Source organism: Pristiophorus japonicus, chromosome 5 (assembly GCF_044704955.1).
Source record: "Pristiophorus japonicus isolate sPriJap1 chromosome 5, sPriJap1.hap1, whole genome shotgun sequence".
Taxonomy (NCBI): domain Eukaryota; kingdom Metazoa; phylum Chordata; class Chondrichthyes; family Pristiophoridae; genus Pristiophorus; species Pristiophorus japonicus.
In genome coordinates, this window is record NC_091981.1 from 44842420 (window position 1) to 44861679 (window position 19260).

At 47.3% G+C, this 19260-nt stretch overlaps 1 protein-coding gene across 5 annotated transcripts in view; it reads right to left on the reverse strand.

Moving 5' to 3' along the window:
• The window catches only part of LOC139263792 (uncharacterized protein C7orf57-like), a 194314-nt gene extending 175354 nt beyond the window's left edge, over positions 1–18960 (reverse strand). For 2 of the 5 annotated variants that reach the window (XM_070879848.1, XM_070879846.1), the window contains exon 1: positions 18561–18957. In XM_070879848.1, the coding sequence (XP_070735949.1) occupies positions 18561–18670 (110 nt within the window). In that variant the 5' untranslated portion in view covers positions 18671–18957. Of the gene's footprint in view, positions 1–18513 lie in introns of all 5 variants that reach the window. The other 3 variants (XM_070879845.1, XM_070879844.1, XM_070879847.1) reach the window with 2 other exon arrangements.
• Positions 18961–19260: the final 300 nt, after the last annotated feature.

The following is a 19260-nucleotide window of genomic DNA, read 5'->3' on the forward strand; positions in this document are numbered from 1 at the left end:
CCTCCCATATATTTGGATAATAGAGGAATAATCCAGAGGTTCACGTAGACAGGCCGGTAAACAGCAGAGGGGAAGGAAAAAACCTTGTAACAGTCAGCAGCTATGCAGTGAGTAGGCGGGCAGTGGAGGGTTATACCTGTAAGGGTGCCAGTGTTCCCATCAGGAAGAACATGTTTCAGCTGAAGGGAAGATAAACATTTTCACATCACCAATCGCAACAATGTTCACTGGTGTTGTGTTCCTAACACAGATGAGACTGCACACATGGAGGTTAAAGTAACAGTGACCTCAGTCTTTATTAAGACACTCCAGAGTGAGGAACAGGCCTTGGGAGCCGGCTTATATACAGTGCTCCCCAGGGATGCTGGGGAGCACTGTATCTTCAGGGGATGCATTCCCTGGTGGCGGAACATGGGAGTGCATGCTTTACAGATACACAACATCACTCCCCTCCCCAAAGTCAAAGTGAAAACTATTTACAAGGTGAGGCGGTCGTGAGCCTTTCTTTCCCTGGTGGACTGCTTCGGTACAAATGTCTGTTCTGGTGTGTTGGCTGTGCCCTCGCTGGACTGGCGTGTTATTGGCCCTGCAGGGCTGCTGGGTGAACCTAGTTTTGCTGGGCTGTTAGGCGTGATGGGTTCGATTTTCTGGTCCGGGGTGGTGTCGTTGATCCTTTGGGTGTGTGTTGTGGGCTCGAAAAAAGTGGTGTCTGCTGTGGGTTGTTCAGGACAGTCTGTGAACTGCAGCCTCGTTTGATTCAGGTGCTTTTTGCAAATTTGTCCATTGTCCAGTTTGACTACAAACACCATATTCCCTTCTTTAGCTATCACCGTGCCCGCGATCCACTTGGGACCATGTCCATAGTTTAGTACATACACAGGGTCATTCAGATCAATTTCCCGTGACACAGTGGCGCGACCATAGTTTACATTTTGTTGCTGCCGCCTGCTCTCTACCTGATCATGCAGGTTGGGGTGAACCAGCGAGAGTCTGGTTTTAAATGTCCTTTTTATCAGCTGGGGGCACCCCTGTGAGCGAGTGGGGTCTCGTGCGGTAGCTGAGCAGTACTCGGGACAGGCGGGTTTGGAGTGAGCTTTCTGTGACTCGTTTAAGGCTCTGTTTGATTGTTTGTACTGCCCGCTCTGCCTGCCCATTGGAGGCTGGTTTAAACGGGGCCGAGGTGACATGTTTGATCCCATTGCGGGTCATGAATTCTTTAAATTCGACACTGGTGAAACATAGCCCGTTGTCAGTGACCAGTATGTCAGGCAGGCCGTGGGTGGCAAACATGGCCCTCAGGCTTTCAATAGTGGCGGTGGCGGTGCTTCCCGACATTATTTCACAATCAATCCATTTTGAAAAGACATCCACCACCACCAGGAACATTTTACCGAGAAACGGGCCCGCATAGTCGACATGGATCCTTGACCATGGTCTGGAGGGCCAGGACCACAAACTTAGTGGTGCCTCTCTGGGTGCGTTGCTCAACTGAGCACACACGCTGCATTACCGTACACAGGACTCTAAGTCAGAGTCGATACCGGGCCACCACGCGTGGGATCTGGCTATCGCTTTCATCATTACTATACCCGGGTGGTGCTGTGGAGATCCGAGATGAACGTCTCCCTGCCCGTTTTGGGTAGCACTACGCGGTTACCCCACAACAGGCAGTCTGCCTGAATGGACAGCTCTTCCTTTCGCCGCTGGAACAGCTTGATTAGCTCTTGCATTTCAACTGGGATGCTGGCCCAGCTCCCATGCAGTACACAGTTTTTTACATGGGACAGCAGAGGATCTTAACTGGTCCAAGTCCTAATCTGGCAGGCTGTGACAGGTGATTTATCATTTTCAAATGCATCCATGACCATCAACAAGTTTGCAGGCTGCACCATTTCCACCCCCGTGGTGGGCAATGGTAGCCGACTGAGAGCATCCGCACAGTTCTCGGTGCCTGGCCTGTGGCGGATGGTATAGTTATACGTTGATAACGCGAGTGCCCACCTTTGTATGCGGGCTGAGGCATTAGTATTTATCCCCTTGTTTTCAGCAAACAGGGATATGAGGGGTCGGTTTCCAGCTCAAATTTGAGGCCAAACAGGTACTGATGCATTTTCTTTACCCCGAACACACACACACTAATGCCTCTTTCTCAATCATGCTGTAGGCCCTCTCGGCCTTAGACAAGCTCCTGCAGGCATAGGCGACAGGTTGCAACTTCCCCGCAATGTTAGCATGTTGTAATACACACCCGACTCTGTACGACAACGTGTCACATGCTAGCACAAGCCTTTTACATGGGTTATGCAATACAAGCAGCTTGTTGGAGCATAAAATGTTTCTGGCTTTCTCAAAAGCAATTACTTTTTTTTCCCCCCATACCCAGTTCTCACCTTTACGCAATAACACATGTAGATGCTCTAAGAGGGTGCTTAACCCCGGTAGGAAGTTACCAAAATAGTTGAGGAGTCCCAGGAACGACCGCAGCTCCATGAAGTTCTGTGGCCTGGGTGCGTTCCTGATAGCCTCTGTCTTGGCGTCTGTGGGCTGAATGCCGTCCGCAGCGATCTTTCTCCCCAAAAACTCCACTTCTTTCTGTTGCCATGAAGATGCATTTCGACCTCTTCAGCCGCAACCCCAAGCGATCCAGTCGCTGGAGGACCTCCTCCAGGTTTTGTAGGTGCTCGACGGTGTCCCAAACCATGACCAATATGTCGTCCTGAAAAACCACCATGTTTGGTACCGACTTGATTGGCTCTCCATGTTTCTCTGGAAGATCGCTGCAGCCGACCCTTATTCCAAACGGGCATCTGTTGTAGATGAACAGTCTCTTGTGCATGTTGATGCAGGTGAGGCCCTTCGAAGACTCCTCCAGCTCCTGCGTCATGTAGGCCGAAGTCAGGCAAGCTTGGTCTTGCCTCCTGCCAGCATCGCAAATAGGTCGTCTGCCTTAGGTAGCGGGTATTGGTCCTGTAGCGAGAAACAATTACTAGTTACTTTATAATCACTGCAAATCCTGACTGTGCCATCACTTTTGAGTACTGGAACAATTGGGCTGATCCACTCGCTGAATTCCACTGGGGAGATGATGCCCTGTCCAGCTTGATTTCCACTCTCTCCCTCATCATGTGAGGTACCACTCACGCCTTGTGGTGAATGGGTTGTGTCTCTGGGACCAAGTGGATCTGCACCTTCGCCCTGGAAAAGTTTCCAATGCCTGGCTCAAAAAGGGAAGGAAATTTGTTAAGAACCTGGGTACATGAGGCCTCATCGACATGTGATAGCGCTCGGATGTCATCCCAGTTCCAGCGGATTTTGCCCAGCCAGCTCCTTCCATGCAGTGTGGGGCAATCGCCCAGCACAATCCAGAGTGGCAGTTCATGCACCGTGCCCTTGTAGGTGACCTTCACCATGGCACTGCCAAGGACAGTGATAAGCTCTTTGGTGTACGTTCTCAGTTTCATGTGGATGGGGCTCAGGGCTGGTCTGAGTGTCTTGTTGCACCACAGTCTCTCAAACATCGTTTTACTCATGATGGATTGGCTAGCACCAGTGTCCAGTTCCATGGCTACGGGTAAGCCATTCAATTTTGCAGTTAGCATTATAGGTGGACATTTCGTCGAAAATGTATGCACCCCGTGTACTTCAGCATCTGCCTCCTCTCTCTGAGGCTCGAAATTGCTTTGATCCACTATGGACCGATCTTCCTCTGCCACGTGGTGGTTAGCAGGTTTTTCAGAGCTTGAAGCTCGTCTGCAAGCTCGTTGGAGATGCCCCATTGTTCTACAGCTCTTGCAAACATACCCTTTGAAGCGGCATGAATAGGCTGAATGGAAGCATCCACAACGCCAACAAGGTGCCAATTGCCTTGCATCCATCCTTTGTTGCGGACTCTGAGTCATCTGGGTCACCTGAGGCCTGCTGGCAGTTGCAGACTCGTGGTTTCTGCCCTGTACATTTCTGCTCGCAACACAGTTCCAGCTAATTTATGAACATTGCTAGCACTTGTGTGCTGAGATTTGTTTGGTGTAATCACTGGTAGACATAAACGCCTGTGCTATCACAATGACCTTACTGAGTGTCGGTGTCTCTACAGTCAAAAGTTCTCGTAGGATGGTTTCGTGGCCAATGCCCAGTACAAAAAAGTCTCTGAGCATTTGCTCCAGGTAGCCATCAAACTCACATTGTCCTGCAGCTCGCCACTTCCTGACCTTTAGATCGCTGGTACGTATAGAACTGATACTTCGCCATCAGCACGCTCTCCCTCGGGTTAAAATGCTCCAGAACCAGTGTACACAGTTCCTTATATGACTTATCTGTGGGTTTCACCGGAGCCAGAAGATTCTTCATGAGGCTATATGTCGGTGCCCCGCAGACCGTGAGGAGGATCGCTCTCCTTTTTGCAGCACTTCCTTCTCCGTCTAGCTCGTTGACTACAAAGTACTGGTCTAGCCGTTCGACATAGGCTTCCCAGTCCTCACCCTCGAAGAACTTCTCCAGGATGCCCACAGTTTGCTGCATCTTTGCGTTGGATTCGTATACTCATCGGCAGTTGTTGTGTTCCTAACACAGATGAGACTGCACACAGGGAGGTTAAAGTAACAGTGACCTCAGTCTTTATTAAGACACTCCAGAGTGAGGACCAGGCCTTAGGGGCCGGTTTATATACAGTGCTCCCAAGGGATGCTGTGGTACCTTGGGACTTCAGGGGATGCGCTCCCTGGTGGCGGAACATGGGAGTGCATGCTTTACTGATACACAACAACTGGGATGATCCTGTCTCCATGGGAGGTTGATTTTTTTCCCCAAAACATACCTTTGGTTGGCAGCTGCAGAGACAGATGAAGGGTGCTGATAACAGGTAGGACTTTTAAAATGTTTTTGGTAAAGCATTTTCAGATGCAGTAATATAGTTTTTGTAAAGAGTTGTGATCTGTTAGAGATTAAATAAAGCCACTAATGTGGTTCATAAACCAAAAAAAAGCAACATGATTTTTTACCAAATCTCATGATTTTTAAGAGTTTATCTTATGATTTATGAGATGGTGGGGTTGGCATTACTGATGACCTTGGAAAAAGTTAGTGATGTAACATGTTTTAAGCGAGTACAGAGATGGATAAAGAACAAAAGGAAACCACTGTCCCTTGACATTCAATAGTATTACCATTGCCAAATTGCCCACCATTAACTGGACCAGCACATAACTAGTGTGGCTACAAGAGCAGGTCAGAGGCTGAGTATTCTGTGGTGAGTGTCTAAAAGTGATATTTACTCACTTTTACAGTGGAAGCAAGTCCGCCTCGATTTCGAGGGACTGCCTATGATGATGATGATGGTGAGTGTCGCATCTCCTGACTCCCCAAAGCCTTTCCACCATTAACAAGGCATAAGTCAGGAGTGTGATGGAATACTCTCCACTTGCCTGGATAAGTGCAGCTCCAACAACACTCAAGAAGCTCAACACCATCCAGGACAAAGCAACCCGATTCAAGATGGCTCCTGGGGTGGAAGCTCTTTTCTGACCTGCTCAACTGTATCCGTGGTCATCCATGACCATCCTTTGCCCTTCTTCCCCAAATCTCTTTTCTTCCACTGCTTAAGTTATCCTATCTCTGATAGAAAAGCCTTTTCAGCCCAAACTAAAAGTTTAAAGCTACAAGTTCAAAGCCTGCGGAGCCCACTGCCCATCCCCTGGTGTGCCTTTGTTTCATTGTCTCTTTGCAACGGCTCAATCTCTGAAGAAACTCGATTTCCTTCACTCGTGAACAGGACTTTGTTGCTCTACAGACTAGACAGTTTGACTCATCGGTTGTGGCTTTGCCCTGCTTTCAGTCGCTTTAAGTCTTTGCTCCGCATTCTTTTGTCAAATTGGTTTCCAATCTCCTGGACTTCGGGGGCCATCGCTAGACTACGTTTCTGCTTTGAACTACACTGGATTACACCGCTACTTTTCTGCACTGGATTATACTGCAAGACCACCTGCTGTTTCTCCATCTCTGCTGCTAAAGGTTATTTTTCCTTTTAACTGGGGCCGTGTCTCTGCTGAACTGGTTCTATTGGTTTTTCAGCTCAGCTGGCTTCTGCTGGTTCACTCGTTCTACCGGCTTTCAACCTTGCTGGTCATTGGCTGCTGCATACGGCAATCTACAAACTTGTGTCAACGCCATCATCATCTTTCTGCACCACTACCGACTCTCCTTCCTACAGCACATCTTCAAACTCTCTACACTTCAAATAGCTTCTGGACTCGCCTGCTTTGGAGAGCGATTCGTCAATGCTCCGTGTTGACCCCACCCTGTTCATGTCAGCTTTGTCCTTCCATGGGACCTCTGACTTTGACCCTGGTCTCCCTACTATTGTATCCCATTAACTACTACATTTAAACAGGCCTATGTAACCTGAGCTTTTCCCCTGTCCATTTGCGTACGCACTTTGGCTGCTGCTCCAGACCCGAGCCATTCAATAGTTTTCCACTGTTTCCCCCTCTTTCCTTTTCTCTTTATCCCTCCCTGACCGTTCTCTCCTATTGTCATGCCTCCTTTCGTCTCTCCTTTCTCAGATACTCTGCCCTCCCAAATCCCTACCACAATCCTTCATTACTCTTCAACCTTCCTACTCTCCTGCTGCCATCCCAGGCTTGACTCCCTCCTTGACAAGTCTACAGCTTCCCTTTGTGCCACTCTTGGCATCCTACGAAGGGTCCCCAACTGTCACATCCTACTCTCTCGCCAACATTCTCATTCAGCACGCCCACTGGGGGCTAATTTTTCCAATCTCCTCCCCGTACAACTCACCACCCCCAGCGCTGACCCCGTGGATGCTGGCAGTGGGTCAGCCATCACCGACCCTCTCCACATCTCCCTCCAGGATGTTCGTTCACTTGCGAACTAGGCCCTTGCCATCCATGAGCTTATCGTGGATGATGGCGTCGACATCATGGCCCTGACGTAAACTTGGTTGAGGGACAATGATGCCTTACCCTTAAATGAAGACTCCCCACCTGGCAATACCTTCCACTCAGACCGCCATGGTGGCGGTGTGGCTCTCATCAGCAAATCACACCTTGGTCTGTCCCCCTACTCCACCTTTGAGCAGCTCACCTTATTCCACCCCTCTCAACCCTCATTTAAAATTCTCGTTCTCTACTGCCAACTAAGTACCATAAAAATGTTATTACCGAGACAGCTTCACTACTTTCCTCTCTGCACCGAACGACTTCTCATCCTCAGTGATTTCAACCTCCATCTCAACAACAACTTGTATTTATATAGCACCTTTAACGTAGTGAACATCCCAAGGCGCTTCACAGGAGTAGTATGAGACAAAAAATTTGACATCAAGCCATATAAGAAGAAATTAGGGCAGGTGACCAAAAGCTTGGAGGAGCAATGAGTAGTAGAGAGGCAGACCGGTTTAGGCAGGGAATTCTAGAACTTAGAGCCTAGGCAACGGAAGACACGGCCACCAATTGTTGACCGATTATCATCAGGGATGCTCAAAAGGGCAGAATTAGAGGAGCGCAGACATCTCGGGGGGATGTGGGCCTGGAGGAGATTACATCATGCTCTCTCTCCTCTGAGTTCACAAGCCGCCGAGAAACATAGAAACATAGAAAATAGGTGCAGGAGTAGGCCATTCGGCCCTTCGAGCCTGCACCGCCATTCAATGAGTTCATGGCTGAACATGAAACTTCAGTACCCCATTCCTGCTTTCCCGCCATACTCCTTGATCCCCCTAGTAGTAAGGACTACATCTATCTATAGACAAGTTTGCAGTCAGTTTTTATGTTCCCGGCAAGCTTCCTCTCATACTCTATTTTTCCCCTCCCAATTAAATCCTTTGTCCTCCTCTGCTGAATTCTAAATTTCTCCCAGTCCTCAGGTTTGTTGCTTTTTCTGACCAATTTATATGCCTCTTCCTTGGATTTAGCACTATCCTTAATTTCCATTATTAGCCACGGTTGAGCTACCTTCCCCTTTTTATTTTTACTTCAAACAGGGATGTAGAATTGTTGAAGTTCATCCATGTGATTTTTAAATGTTTGCCATTGCCTATCCACCGTCAACCCTTTAAGTATCATTCGCCAGTCTATTCTAGTCAATTCACGTCTCATACCATCGAAGTTACCTTTGCTTAAGTTCAGGACCCTAGTCTCTGAATTAACTGTGTCACTCTCCATCTTAATAAAGAATTCCACCATATTATGGTCACTCTTCCCCAAGGGGCCTCACACAACAAGATTGCTAATTAGTCTTTGCTCATTACACATCACCCAGTCTAGGATGGCCAGCCCTCTAGTTGGTTCCTCGACATATTGGTCCAGAAAGCCATCCCTAATACACTCCAGGAAATCCTCCACCGTATTGCTACCAGTTTGGTTGGCCCAATCTATATGTAAATTAAAGTCACCCATGATAACTGCTGTACCTTTATTGCTCACATCCCTAATTTCTTGTTTGATGCTGTCCTCATCCTCACTACTACTGTTTGGTGATCTGTACACAACTCACACTAGCGTTTTCTGCCCTTTGGTATTCCGCAGCTCCACCCATACAGATTCCACATCGTCCAAGCTAATGTCCTTCCTTACTATTACGTTAATTTCCTCTTTAACCAGCAACGCTACTCCACCTCCTTTTCATTTCTGTCTATCCTTCCTGAATGTTGAATACCCCTGGATGTTGAGTTCCCAGCCTGGTCAACCCTGGAGCCATGTCTCCGTGATGCCAATTATATCATATTCGTTAATTGCTGCCTGCGCAGTTAATTCATCCACCTTATTACGAATACTCCTCGTATTGAGGCACAGAGCCTTCAGGCTTGTCTTTTTAACACACTTTGCCCCTTTAGAATTTTGCTGTAATGTGGCCCTTTTTGATTTTTGCCTTGGGTTTCTCTGCCCTCCACTTTTATTTTTCTTCTTTCTATCTTTTGCTTCTGCCCTCCATTCTACTTTCCTCTGTCTCTCCCTGTACAGGTTCCCATCCCCCTGCAATATTAGTTTAACCCCTCCCCAACAGCACTAGCAAACACTCCCCAAGGACATTGGTTCCGGTCCTGCCCAGGTGCAGACTGTCCGATTTGCACCGGTCCCACGTCCCCCAGAATCGGTTCCAATGTCTGAGGAATTTGAATCCCTCCCTTCTGCACCACTCTTCATCTGAGCTATCCTGCAATTCCTACTCTGACTAGCACTTGGCACTGGTAGCAATCCTGAGATTACTACCTTTGAGGTCCTACTTTTTAATTTAACTCCTAGCTCCCTAAATTCAGCTTGTAGGACCTCATCCTTTTTTTTAAACCTATATCATTGGTACCTATATGCATCACGACAACTGGCTGTTCACCCTCACCGTCCAAAATGTCCTGCAGCCGCTACGAGACATCCTTGACCCTTGCACCAGGGAGGCAACATACAATCCTGGAGTCTCGATTGCAGCCGCAGAAACGTCTATCTATTCCCCTTACAATAGAATCCCCTACCACTATAGCTCTCCCACTCTTTTTCCTGCCCTCCTGTGCAGCAGAGCCACCCACGGTGCCATGAACTTGGCTGCTGCTGCCCTCCCCTATGAGTCATCCCCCCCCAACAGTACCCAAAACGGTGTTTCTGTTTTGGAGGGGGATGACCACAGGGGACCCCTGCACTACCCTCTTTCCACTGCTCTTCCTGCTGGTCACCCATTCCCTATCTGTCTGTGTAACCTTTACCTGCGGTATGACCAACTCACTAAACATGCTATTCACGGCACCCTCAGCATCGCGGATGCTCCAGAGTGAATCCACCCGCAGCTCCAGTGCCGCACTGCGGTCTGTAGGAGCTGCAGCAGGATACACTTCCCGCACATGTAGTCATCAGGGACACTGGAAACGCTCTGAGTTCCCATATAGCACAGGAGGAGCATGACACGTACCTCCCATGGGGCTCAATTTTCCACATGGGTGATTTTTGGTGCAGTTGAAGAGGCACGTCCGATTTTTTAGTGGCCCAAAATGCGCCCCCAAAAAATCCAAGTTTCACCGAAATTGACTTCAAATTTGGAACGGCGCAGATTGGCCTTAAGCCTTGTGGGTGGAGCTTAAGGCCTGCGCCAAAAACTGGATGTTGCTCGGATAACGAGGGACACTCAGAAGGGCTGAGGTTGGAAAAAGGGTTGAGGCTGGGCTGGAAACTGAAACCGCTGCCATCCCGGGCCGAAAGGACCCCGCACCGGCCCGCCTGTGTATTATTTGACTTATCATGAGCAACCCACAGGATTTGTAACATATAGGGCCCAAGTTTCCACAGGATACAAAACGGGCACCTCTCTGAACTGGGCGCCTGTTTTTCGCGCTTAAAACGGCGCCAGAAAAAAAACGCGCTATTCTCGAGCGCTTTGCAGCTCCTTGTTTGTTTGGCGCGGCGCCGATTTTGTAAGTGGGAGGGGGCGGGTACTATTTAAATTAGTTTTTTTCCTGCCGGCAACGCTGCGCGTGCGCGTTGGAGCATTCGCGCACACGCAGTGTGAAGGAAACATTGGCACTCGGCCATTTTTGTAGTTCTTTGTAGCTGTTTAATCTTTGAACATTTTTTAATAAAAGCACATTGCCATCAGCACATCAGCACTGAGGCTACCCTTCTCACTGTCTCCTTCCCCTCCCCACCCTCCACGGCAACAAATGGCGGTTTCCTCCCCCTTCCTCCCCTCCACGGCGGCAACAAACCGCTGTCTCCTTCCCCTCCCTCCCCTCCACGGCAACAAACCGCTGTCTCCTTCCCCTCCCTTCCCTCCGCGGCGGCAACAAACCGCTGTCTCCTTCCCCTCCACGGCAACAAACGGCGGTTTCCTTCCCCAGCCCCCGCGGGAACGAACGATGGCTGAAGCACTTTCACACAGGTAGGAAGATGGTTTATTTAATCTTTTCTTTGCTTATAAATGTTTATTCAGGTTGGATTTATTTGTATAATATTTGTAGAAGTATAAATAAGGATTGATTGTAGAATTTAATGACTTCCCTTCCCCCCCCCCCCGGACGCTTAATTTGTAACCTGCGCCTGATTTTTTAATGTGTAGAACAGGTTTTTTCAGTTCTACAAAAATCTTCACTTGCTCCATTCTACTTTAGTTTGGAGTACGTTTTCACTGTGGAAACTTTGAAATCAGGCGTCAGTGGCCGGACACGCCCCCTTTTGAAGAAACAATTCTGTTCCAAAGTAGAACTGTTCTACCTCACTAGAACGGCAAAAAAAAAAATGTGGAGAATTGCGATTTCTAAAATAGTCCGTTCTCCACCAATTGCTCCTAAAAATCAGGCGCAAATCATGTGGAAACTTGGGCCCTTAAACTTCTCTTTTTTTTCCCCCGCCCCTCCTTATTTTCTCTCCTCCTCTTCTGGAGGCTCTGGCTCACTTAGTATGAATGCATGGACACCATCCAATCTCCAGTGCCTTAATCTCAGCCAAAGCAGTAATGCGTGCCGGTGTGAAGTCCTTTCGGCCTGGGATGGCAGCGGTACGGGGTCCTTTCGGCCCAGGATATGTGCGAGCCAATGCGGGGTCCTTTTGGCCCGAGATAGGTGCGAGCCGGTGCGGGGTCCTTTCCGCCCTTGGAAAAAACTCTCTCCCAACAACACTTATCAACTCCCAACTGTCCAGCCTTTGGCCCTACATTCACCATGACATTTCTGCAGCTACCGATCTGCTTAATTATACCCTCACCACCACCTTTGATGCCCTAGTCCCTGATAAAACAATTACTCTCTCTCACCCTGGCCGTTCCCCTTGGTACAGCCTGATCTTTGCTCTCTTAAGTCCAACTGACGCAGACTTGAACGGATATGGCGGACAACTGGTTTAGCCATTCACCGCCAGATCTAGCTGGATCACATGAAGCATTATCAGGTCCTGCTCTCGTCTGCCAAAATTGGTCACTATTCCAGAATCATTTTGGAATGTAAAGTTAAAACCCAGCTTCTATTCTCCACTGCTAACCGTCTTTTTAAACCCCTCTCCCCAGTCTCCACCCTCACCTCCGACAATAAGTGTGAAGAACTCATGGACTTCTTTGTCTCTAAGATTGAGACCATCCTTTCAGCCGCCTCTACCTTTTCCTTTCCTTCCCCTAGACCACCAGGCCAAACTTCCTCTAAGGATCACCCCTGCCCTCGCCTTGACCACACATCTATCTCCAGTTGCTCTCCGATCTCCGCTCAAGTCCTTTCCGAGCTCATCCTGTTCATGAGTCCCACTTCCTGCTCCGTTGACCCTATACCCACTAAACTGCTGACCACCCAACTTCCTTTTCTGGCTCTCATGTTAGCTGACATTTCTCTCTCCTCAGTACTGTCCCGCTTTCCCTTAAATCTGCCATCATCACCCCTCTCCTCAAAAAAACAATGCTCGACCCCACTGTCCTTGCAAACTACCACCCCATCTCCAACCTCCCTTTCCTCTCCAAAGTCCTTGAACATATTGTCGCATCCCAAATCTGTGCCCAACTTTCCCACAATTCTATGGTTGAATCCCTCTAATCCGGTTTCCGCGCCTGCCATAGTACCGAAACGGCTCTCATCAAAGTCACAAATGACATCCTTTGTGACTGACAAAGGCAAACTATCCCTCCTCGTCCTTCTTGACTTCTCTGCAGCCTTTGACACGGTTGACCACTCTATCCTTCTCCAACGCTTCTCAACTGTCGTTCAGCTGGGTGGACTGCACTCGCCTGGTTCCATTCTTATCTTTCTAATTGTAGCCAGAGAATCACCTGCAATGGCTTCTCTTCTCGCCTCGCATCTATACCTCTGGTGTCCCCCAAGGATCTATCCTTGGCCCCCTCCTGTTTCTCATCTATATGTTGCCCCTTGGCGACATCATCTGAAAATACAGCATCAGTTTCCACATGTACACTCAGCTCTACCTTTTCTCTCGACCCCTCCACGGTCTCCAAATTTTTAGACTGCTTGTCCGACATCCAGTTCTGGATGAGCAGAAAAGTTCTCCAATTGAACATTGTGAAGACCGAAGTCATTGTTTTCGGTCCCTATCACAAACTCTGTTCCCTAGCCACTGACTCCATCCCCCTCCCCCAACTTCTGTGTGAGGCTGAACTCGGCTGTTCACAACCTTGGTGTCATATTTGACCCTAAAATGAGCTTTCGACCACATATCCGCAGCATAACTAAGACCACCTATTTCCACATCCGTAACATCACCCATCTCCGCCCTTGCCTCAGATCATCCGCTGGTGAAGCCCTCATCCATGCCTTTGTTACCTCTAGACTTGATTATTCCAACACAATCCTGGCTGGCCTCCCAACTTCTACCCTACGTAAACTAGAGGTGAACCAAAACTTGGTGCCCGTATCCTAACTCGCACCAAGTCCGGCTCACCCATCATCCCTGTGCTCACTGACCTACATTGGCTTCTGGTTAAGCAACTCCTAAATTTCAAAATTCTCATCCTTGTTTTCAAATCTCTCTATGGCCTCGCCCTCCCTATCTCTGTAATCTCCTCCAGCCCAACAACCCCCGAGATGTCTGCGCTCCTCTAATTGTGCCCTCTTGAGCATCCCTGATTATAATCGCTCAACTATTGGTGGCTGTGCCTTCTGTTGCGCAGGCCCTAAGCCCTGGAATTCCATCCCTGAACCCCTCCGCCTCTCTTTCCTCCTTGAAGATGCTCTTTGTAACCTACCTCTTTGACCAAGCTTTTGGTCACCTGCCCTAATTTCTCCTTGTGTAGCTCGGTGTCAAATTTTTTATCTCATAGTGAAGTACCTTGGGACATTTCACTACGTTAAAGATGCTATATAACTATAAGTTGTTGTTGTGTATATGCAGTTAATGTATTTCTCTATTGTATATGTTTCTTGCAAGAACAATAGAGTGGTGATATTGGGTGACTTTAATTACCCAAATATCAATTGGGATAATGTTGGAGTAAAGGGAAAGGAGGGGCAAGAATTTCTGAAATGTGTTCAGAACTTCCTTGACCAGTATGTTCTCAGCCCAACTAGAAAGGAGGCATTGCTGGATCTGGTGCTGGGGGATGAGGTGGGCCAAGTGGACCAAGTGTCTGTGGGAGAACACTTGGGAAAGAGTGTTCATTGCATCCCAAGATTTAGATTAGTAATGGAGAAGAGCAAGGAACAATCTAAAGTGGAACTTCTAAATTGGAAGAAGACTAACTTCAATGGGATGAGAGGGGAACTAGCCAGGGTAAAATGGAACCAAAGATTGACAGGAAAAACTGTAACGAAACAATGGGTGATCTTTAAGGAGGAGATGTTTCAGGTACATGCTAGGTACATTCCAACAAGAGGGAACGGTAGGGGAACCAAAGCCAGGGCTCCTTAGATGACGAGGGAGATAGAGAATATGATGAAACAGAAAAAGAGGGTACATCATGCATGTCAGGTGAATTCTTCAAGTGAGAACCAGGCCAAATACAATAAGTTGAAAGGGGAAGTGAAGAGCAGAATAAGACTGGCGAAGAGAGAATATGAGAATAGAATGAAAGGGAACTCAAAAATCTTCTACCGGCATGTAAATAGTAAGTGGGTAATAAGAGGTGGGTGGGGCCTATTAGAGACAAAGAAGGTGATATGTGCTTAGAGGCGCAGTACAAGGCTAGAATACTTAATGAGTACTTTGTATCGGTATTTACAAAGGATGAGGATGTTGACAAAATATGCGGAGATGGTAGAGGTAATGGATGGGGTGAAAATTGATAGGCAGGATGTACTGGAAAGGCTGAATATGCTTAGAATGGATAAGTCGCCTGGTCCAGATGGCTTGCATCCCAGGTTGCTAAGGGAAGTGAGGATGGAGATAGCAGAAGATCTTCCAATCTTCCTTAGATGCGGGGGAGGTGCCAGAGGATTGGAAAGTGGCAAATGTGACACCCTTGTTCAAGAAAGGGTGAAAGGACAATCCCAGTTACTATGGTCAGTTTAACATCAGTGGTGGGTAAGGTTTTAGAAACAATAATCAGGGAAAAAAATTAACAGGCACTTGGAGAGGTTTAAGTCAATTAAGGAGAGCTAGCATGGATTTGTGAAAGGCAGATCGTGTTTGACTAATCAGATTGAATTTTTTGATGAAGTAACAGAGAAGGTTGATGAAGAGAGTGCAGTGGATGTTGTCTATATGGATTTTAAGAAAGCATTTGACAAAGTTGAGGTTCATAGAATAGGAGGGTCAGTGTCAGCATGGATAAGAAATTGGCTTGACAGAAAACAGCGAGTTGTGGTAAATGGTTGTTTTTCAGACTGGAGGATGGTAGACAGTGGTGTTCCCCAAGGGTCAGTGTTAGGACCACTGCCTTTTCTGATATATATGACTTGGATATTGGAATACAGAGCAAAATTTCAAAATTTGCCGATAAGACCAAACTTGGAGATGTGACAAACAGTGAGGATGATATCGACTGCAACTGGAGTACGAGAAGAAGCTTGCAGGGAACATTAAGGCAGATTGCAAAAGTTTCTATAGGTATGTAAAGAGAAAAAGGTTAGTAAAGACAAACGTAGGTCCCCTGCAGTCAGAATCAGGGGAAGTCATAACGGGGAACAAAGAAATGGCAGACCAATTGAACAAGTACTTTGGTTCAGTATTCACTAAGGAGGACACAAACAACCTTCCGGATATAAAAGTGGTCAGAGGGTCTATTAAGGAGGAGGAACTGAGGGAAATCTTTATTAGTCGGGAAATTGTGTTGGGGAAATTGATGGGATTGAAGGCCGATAAATCCCCAGGGCCTGATGGACTGCATCCCAGAGTACTTAAGGAGGTGGCCTTGGAAATAGCGGATGCATTGACAGTCATTTTCCAACATTCCATTGACTCTGGATCAGTTCCTATCGAGTGGAGGGTAGCCAATGTAACCCCACTTTTTAAAAAAGGAGGGAGAGAGAAAGCAGGGAATTATAGACCGGTCAGCCTGACCTCAGTAGTGGGTAAAATGATGGAATCAATTATTAAGGATGTCATAGCAGCGCATTTGGAAAATGGTGACATGATAGGTCCAAGTCAGCATGGATTTGTGAAAGGGAGATCATGCTTGACAAATCTTCTGGAATTTTTTGAGGATGTTTCCAATAAAGTGGACAAAGGAGTACCAGTTGATGTGGTATATTTGGACTTTCAGAAGGCTTTCGACAAGGTCTCACACAGGAGATTAATGTGCAAAGTTAAAGCACATGGGATTGGGGGTAGTGTGCTGACGTGGATTGAGAACTGGTTGTCAGACAGGAAGCAAAGAGTAGGAGTAAATGGGTACTTTTCGGAATGGCAGGCAGTGACTAGTGGGGTACCGCAGGGTTCTGTGCTGGGGCCCCAGCTGTTTACATTGTACATTAATGATTTAGACGAGGGGATTAAATGTAGTATCTCCAAATTTGCGGATGACACTAAGTTGGGTGGCAGTGTGAGCTGCGAGGAGGATGCTATGAGGCTACAGAGTGACTTGGATAGGTTAGGTGAGTGGGCAAATGCGTGGCAGATGAAGTATAATGTGGATAAATGTGAGGTTATCCACTTTGGTGGTAAAAACAGAGAGACAGACTATTATCTGAATGGTGACAGATTAGGAAAAGGGAAGGTGCAACGAGACCTGGGTGTCATGGTACATCAGTCATTGAAGGTTGGCATGCAGGTACAGCAGGCGGTTAAGAAAGCAAATGGCATGTTGGCCTTCATAGCGAGGGGATTTGAGTACAGGGGCAGGGAGGTGTTGCTACAGTTGTACAGGGCCTTGGTGAGGCCACACCTGGAGTATTGTGTACAGTTTTGGTCTCCTAACTTGAGGAAGGACATTCTTGCTATTGAGGGAGTGCAGCGAAGATTCACCAGACTAATTCCCGGGATGGTGGGACTGACCTATCAAGAAAGACTGGATCAACTGGGCTTGTATTCACTGGAGTTCAGAAGAGTGAGAGGGGACCTCATAGAAACATTTAAAATTCTGACGGGTTTGGACAGGTTGGATGCAGGAAGAATGTTCCCAATGTTGGGGAAGTCCAGAACCAGGGGTCACAGTCTAAGGATAAGGGGTAAGCCATTTAGGACCGAGATAAGGAGAAACTTCTTCACCCAGAGAGTGGTGAACCTGTGGAATTCTCTACCACAGGAAGTAGTTGAGGCCAATTCACTAAATATATTCAAAAGGGAGTTAGATGAAATCCTTACTACTCGGGGGATCAAGGGGTATGGCGTGAAAGCAGGAAGTGGGTACTGAAGTTTCCTGTTCAGCCATGAACTCATTGAATGGCGGTGCAGGCTAGAAGGGCTGAATGGCCTGCTCCTGCACCTATTTTCTATGTTTCTATGTTTCTAACAGGACATAGATAGGCTATCAGAATGGGCAGACAAGTGGCAGATGGAATTTAATAGAGAGAAATGTGAGATGGTGCATTTTGGCAGAAAGGATAGAGAGAGGCAATATAGATTCATTGCACAGTTTTAAAGAGTATGCAGGGACAGAGGGACATGAGGTTCCATGTGCATAGATCTTTGAAGGTGGCAGGACATACTGAGAGAGCATATGGAATCTTGGGTTTCCTAAATAGAGGTATTGAGTACAAAAACAGGGAAGTTATGCTGAACCTTTATAAAGCTCTGGTTAGACCACAACTAGAGTACTGCATCCAGTTCTGATCACCACACTTTCGGAAGGATGTGAAGGTCCTTCAGATGGTGCAGGGGAGATTTACCAGAATGGTTCCAGGAATGAGAGATTTTAGCTACACAGTTAGGTATGGCAAGCTGGGGTTGTTCTCCTTGGAGCAAAGGAGGTTGAGGGGAGATTTGATAAAAGGTGTACAAGATTATTGTTATATATTTAAACCTGTAAATACCTTGTTTAACCACCAGAGGGCTCATCACCTGGAGTCCCAAGGGATCCCACAATCCCTTGGGAGAACCTGCACATAAGGAGGCCTCACAGGCTGGAGTGGCACTCTGGAGATCTGTCAGAAAGGACTATGGTCACACATTACTTTGAGCTTACAGTATCTGGTCAGATTCTTTATTCAAGAAATAACAATTATGACGGGTTTGGATAAGGTAGACAGAGAAAGGCTATTCCCATTAGCTGATGGTACAAGGAATAGGAGACACAGATTTAAGGTTTTAGGCAAGATATACAGGGGGGACAGAAGAACTTTTTTACGGCAGCGAGTTGCAATGACCTGGAACTCGCTGCGACGAAGGTGGTGGAAACCAAGATTATCAATGATGTCAAAAAGAAATTGGATAGGCACTTGAGGGAAATAAAATTGTACGGCTATGGGGATAGAGCGGGCGGGGGGGGGGGGGGGGGGAACTGGACTGACTGGATCGCTCTACAGAGAGCCGGCATGGACTCGATGGGCCGAATGGCCTCCTTCTGTGCCGCAATGACCGTTGTATACGCGGTTTATTTCTCCCTATTGTATATATTTCTTACCGTTGAATAAACACTTTAGTTGTCTATTGTATATATTTCTTATCGTAGTGTACACGGTTTATTTCTCTATATTATATATATATTTCTTACCGTTGTATTCGCGAGTTTATTGCTCCATATTATATGTGTATTTCTTACCGTTGTATTGCTGTATATTGGGTAAATTGCTGTTACTCACTCTCTCTGGAGACGCCGGCAGTTGGGCTCGCGCTGCTCTCCGTGTACAATTCAAGCGCCGCGTGTCCATGGAAACGGCCTCCACGCGCTCCGGGGACTGGCTCGCTTCGCTGCGCTTTTTAAATCCGCTTCTTTCCCTTCCGCTCGCGCTCTCCTTTTTACTCTAAAATGCTCCGACTTGATTTTCCTTCCGGTTGCTCACTACAATATGACAGGCCTGTTGCAGCGGTTTGGATTGGGTCACACTGACTTTGGAGTTTAAAACCCCAAATTCTTTCCTGGCATGGTGCAATTTGGTGAACCCGGGAACTCAACGTGTTCAGGCTCGGTTTCAGTCAATTCTGATTTGCAATTTTTTCCCCCGCCTCAATCACACGCAAATTGTCATTTTAGCACGGCTTAAAAAGCAGGGCACGTCATCAAATCGCTAACAATAAATGGGGCTAGTTATGGCAACTCACTTAGCAACGGGGGTGGATTAAGTTGACATCAACAAGTTGATGTTGATCTGCTCAGCCAAACTGGTTCTGTTGGGAGGTAACTTGTGTCGGTGCAGCGCAAACTTGTGTTCGTTCAATCATTTGTTTCAATTTGCTTACTTTCCAAAAAGGTGCAACATCTAACCATGCCAGCAACGCAAAGAAAGAAAATAAGTGAAGT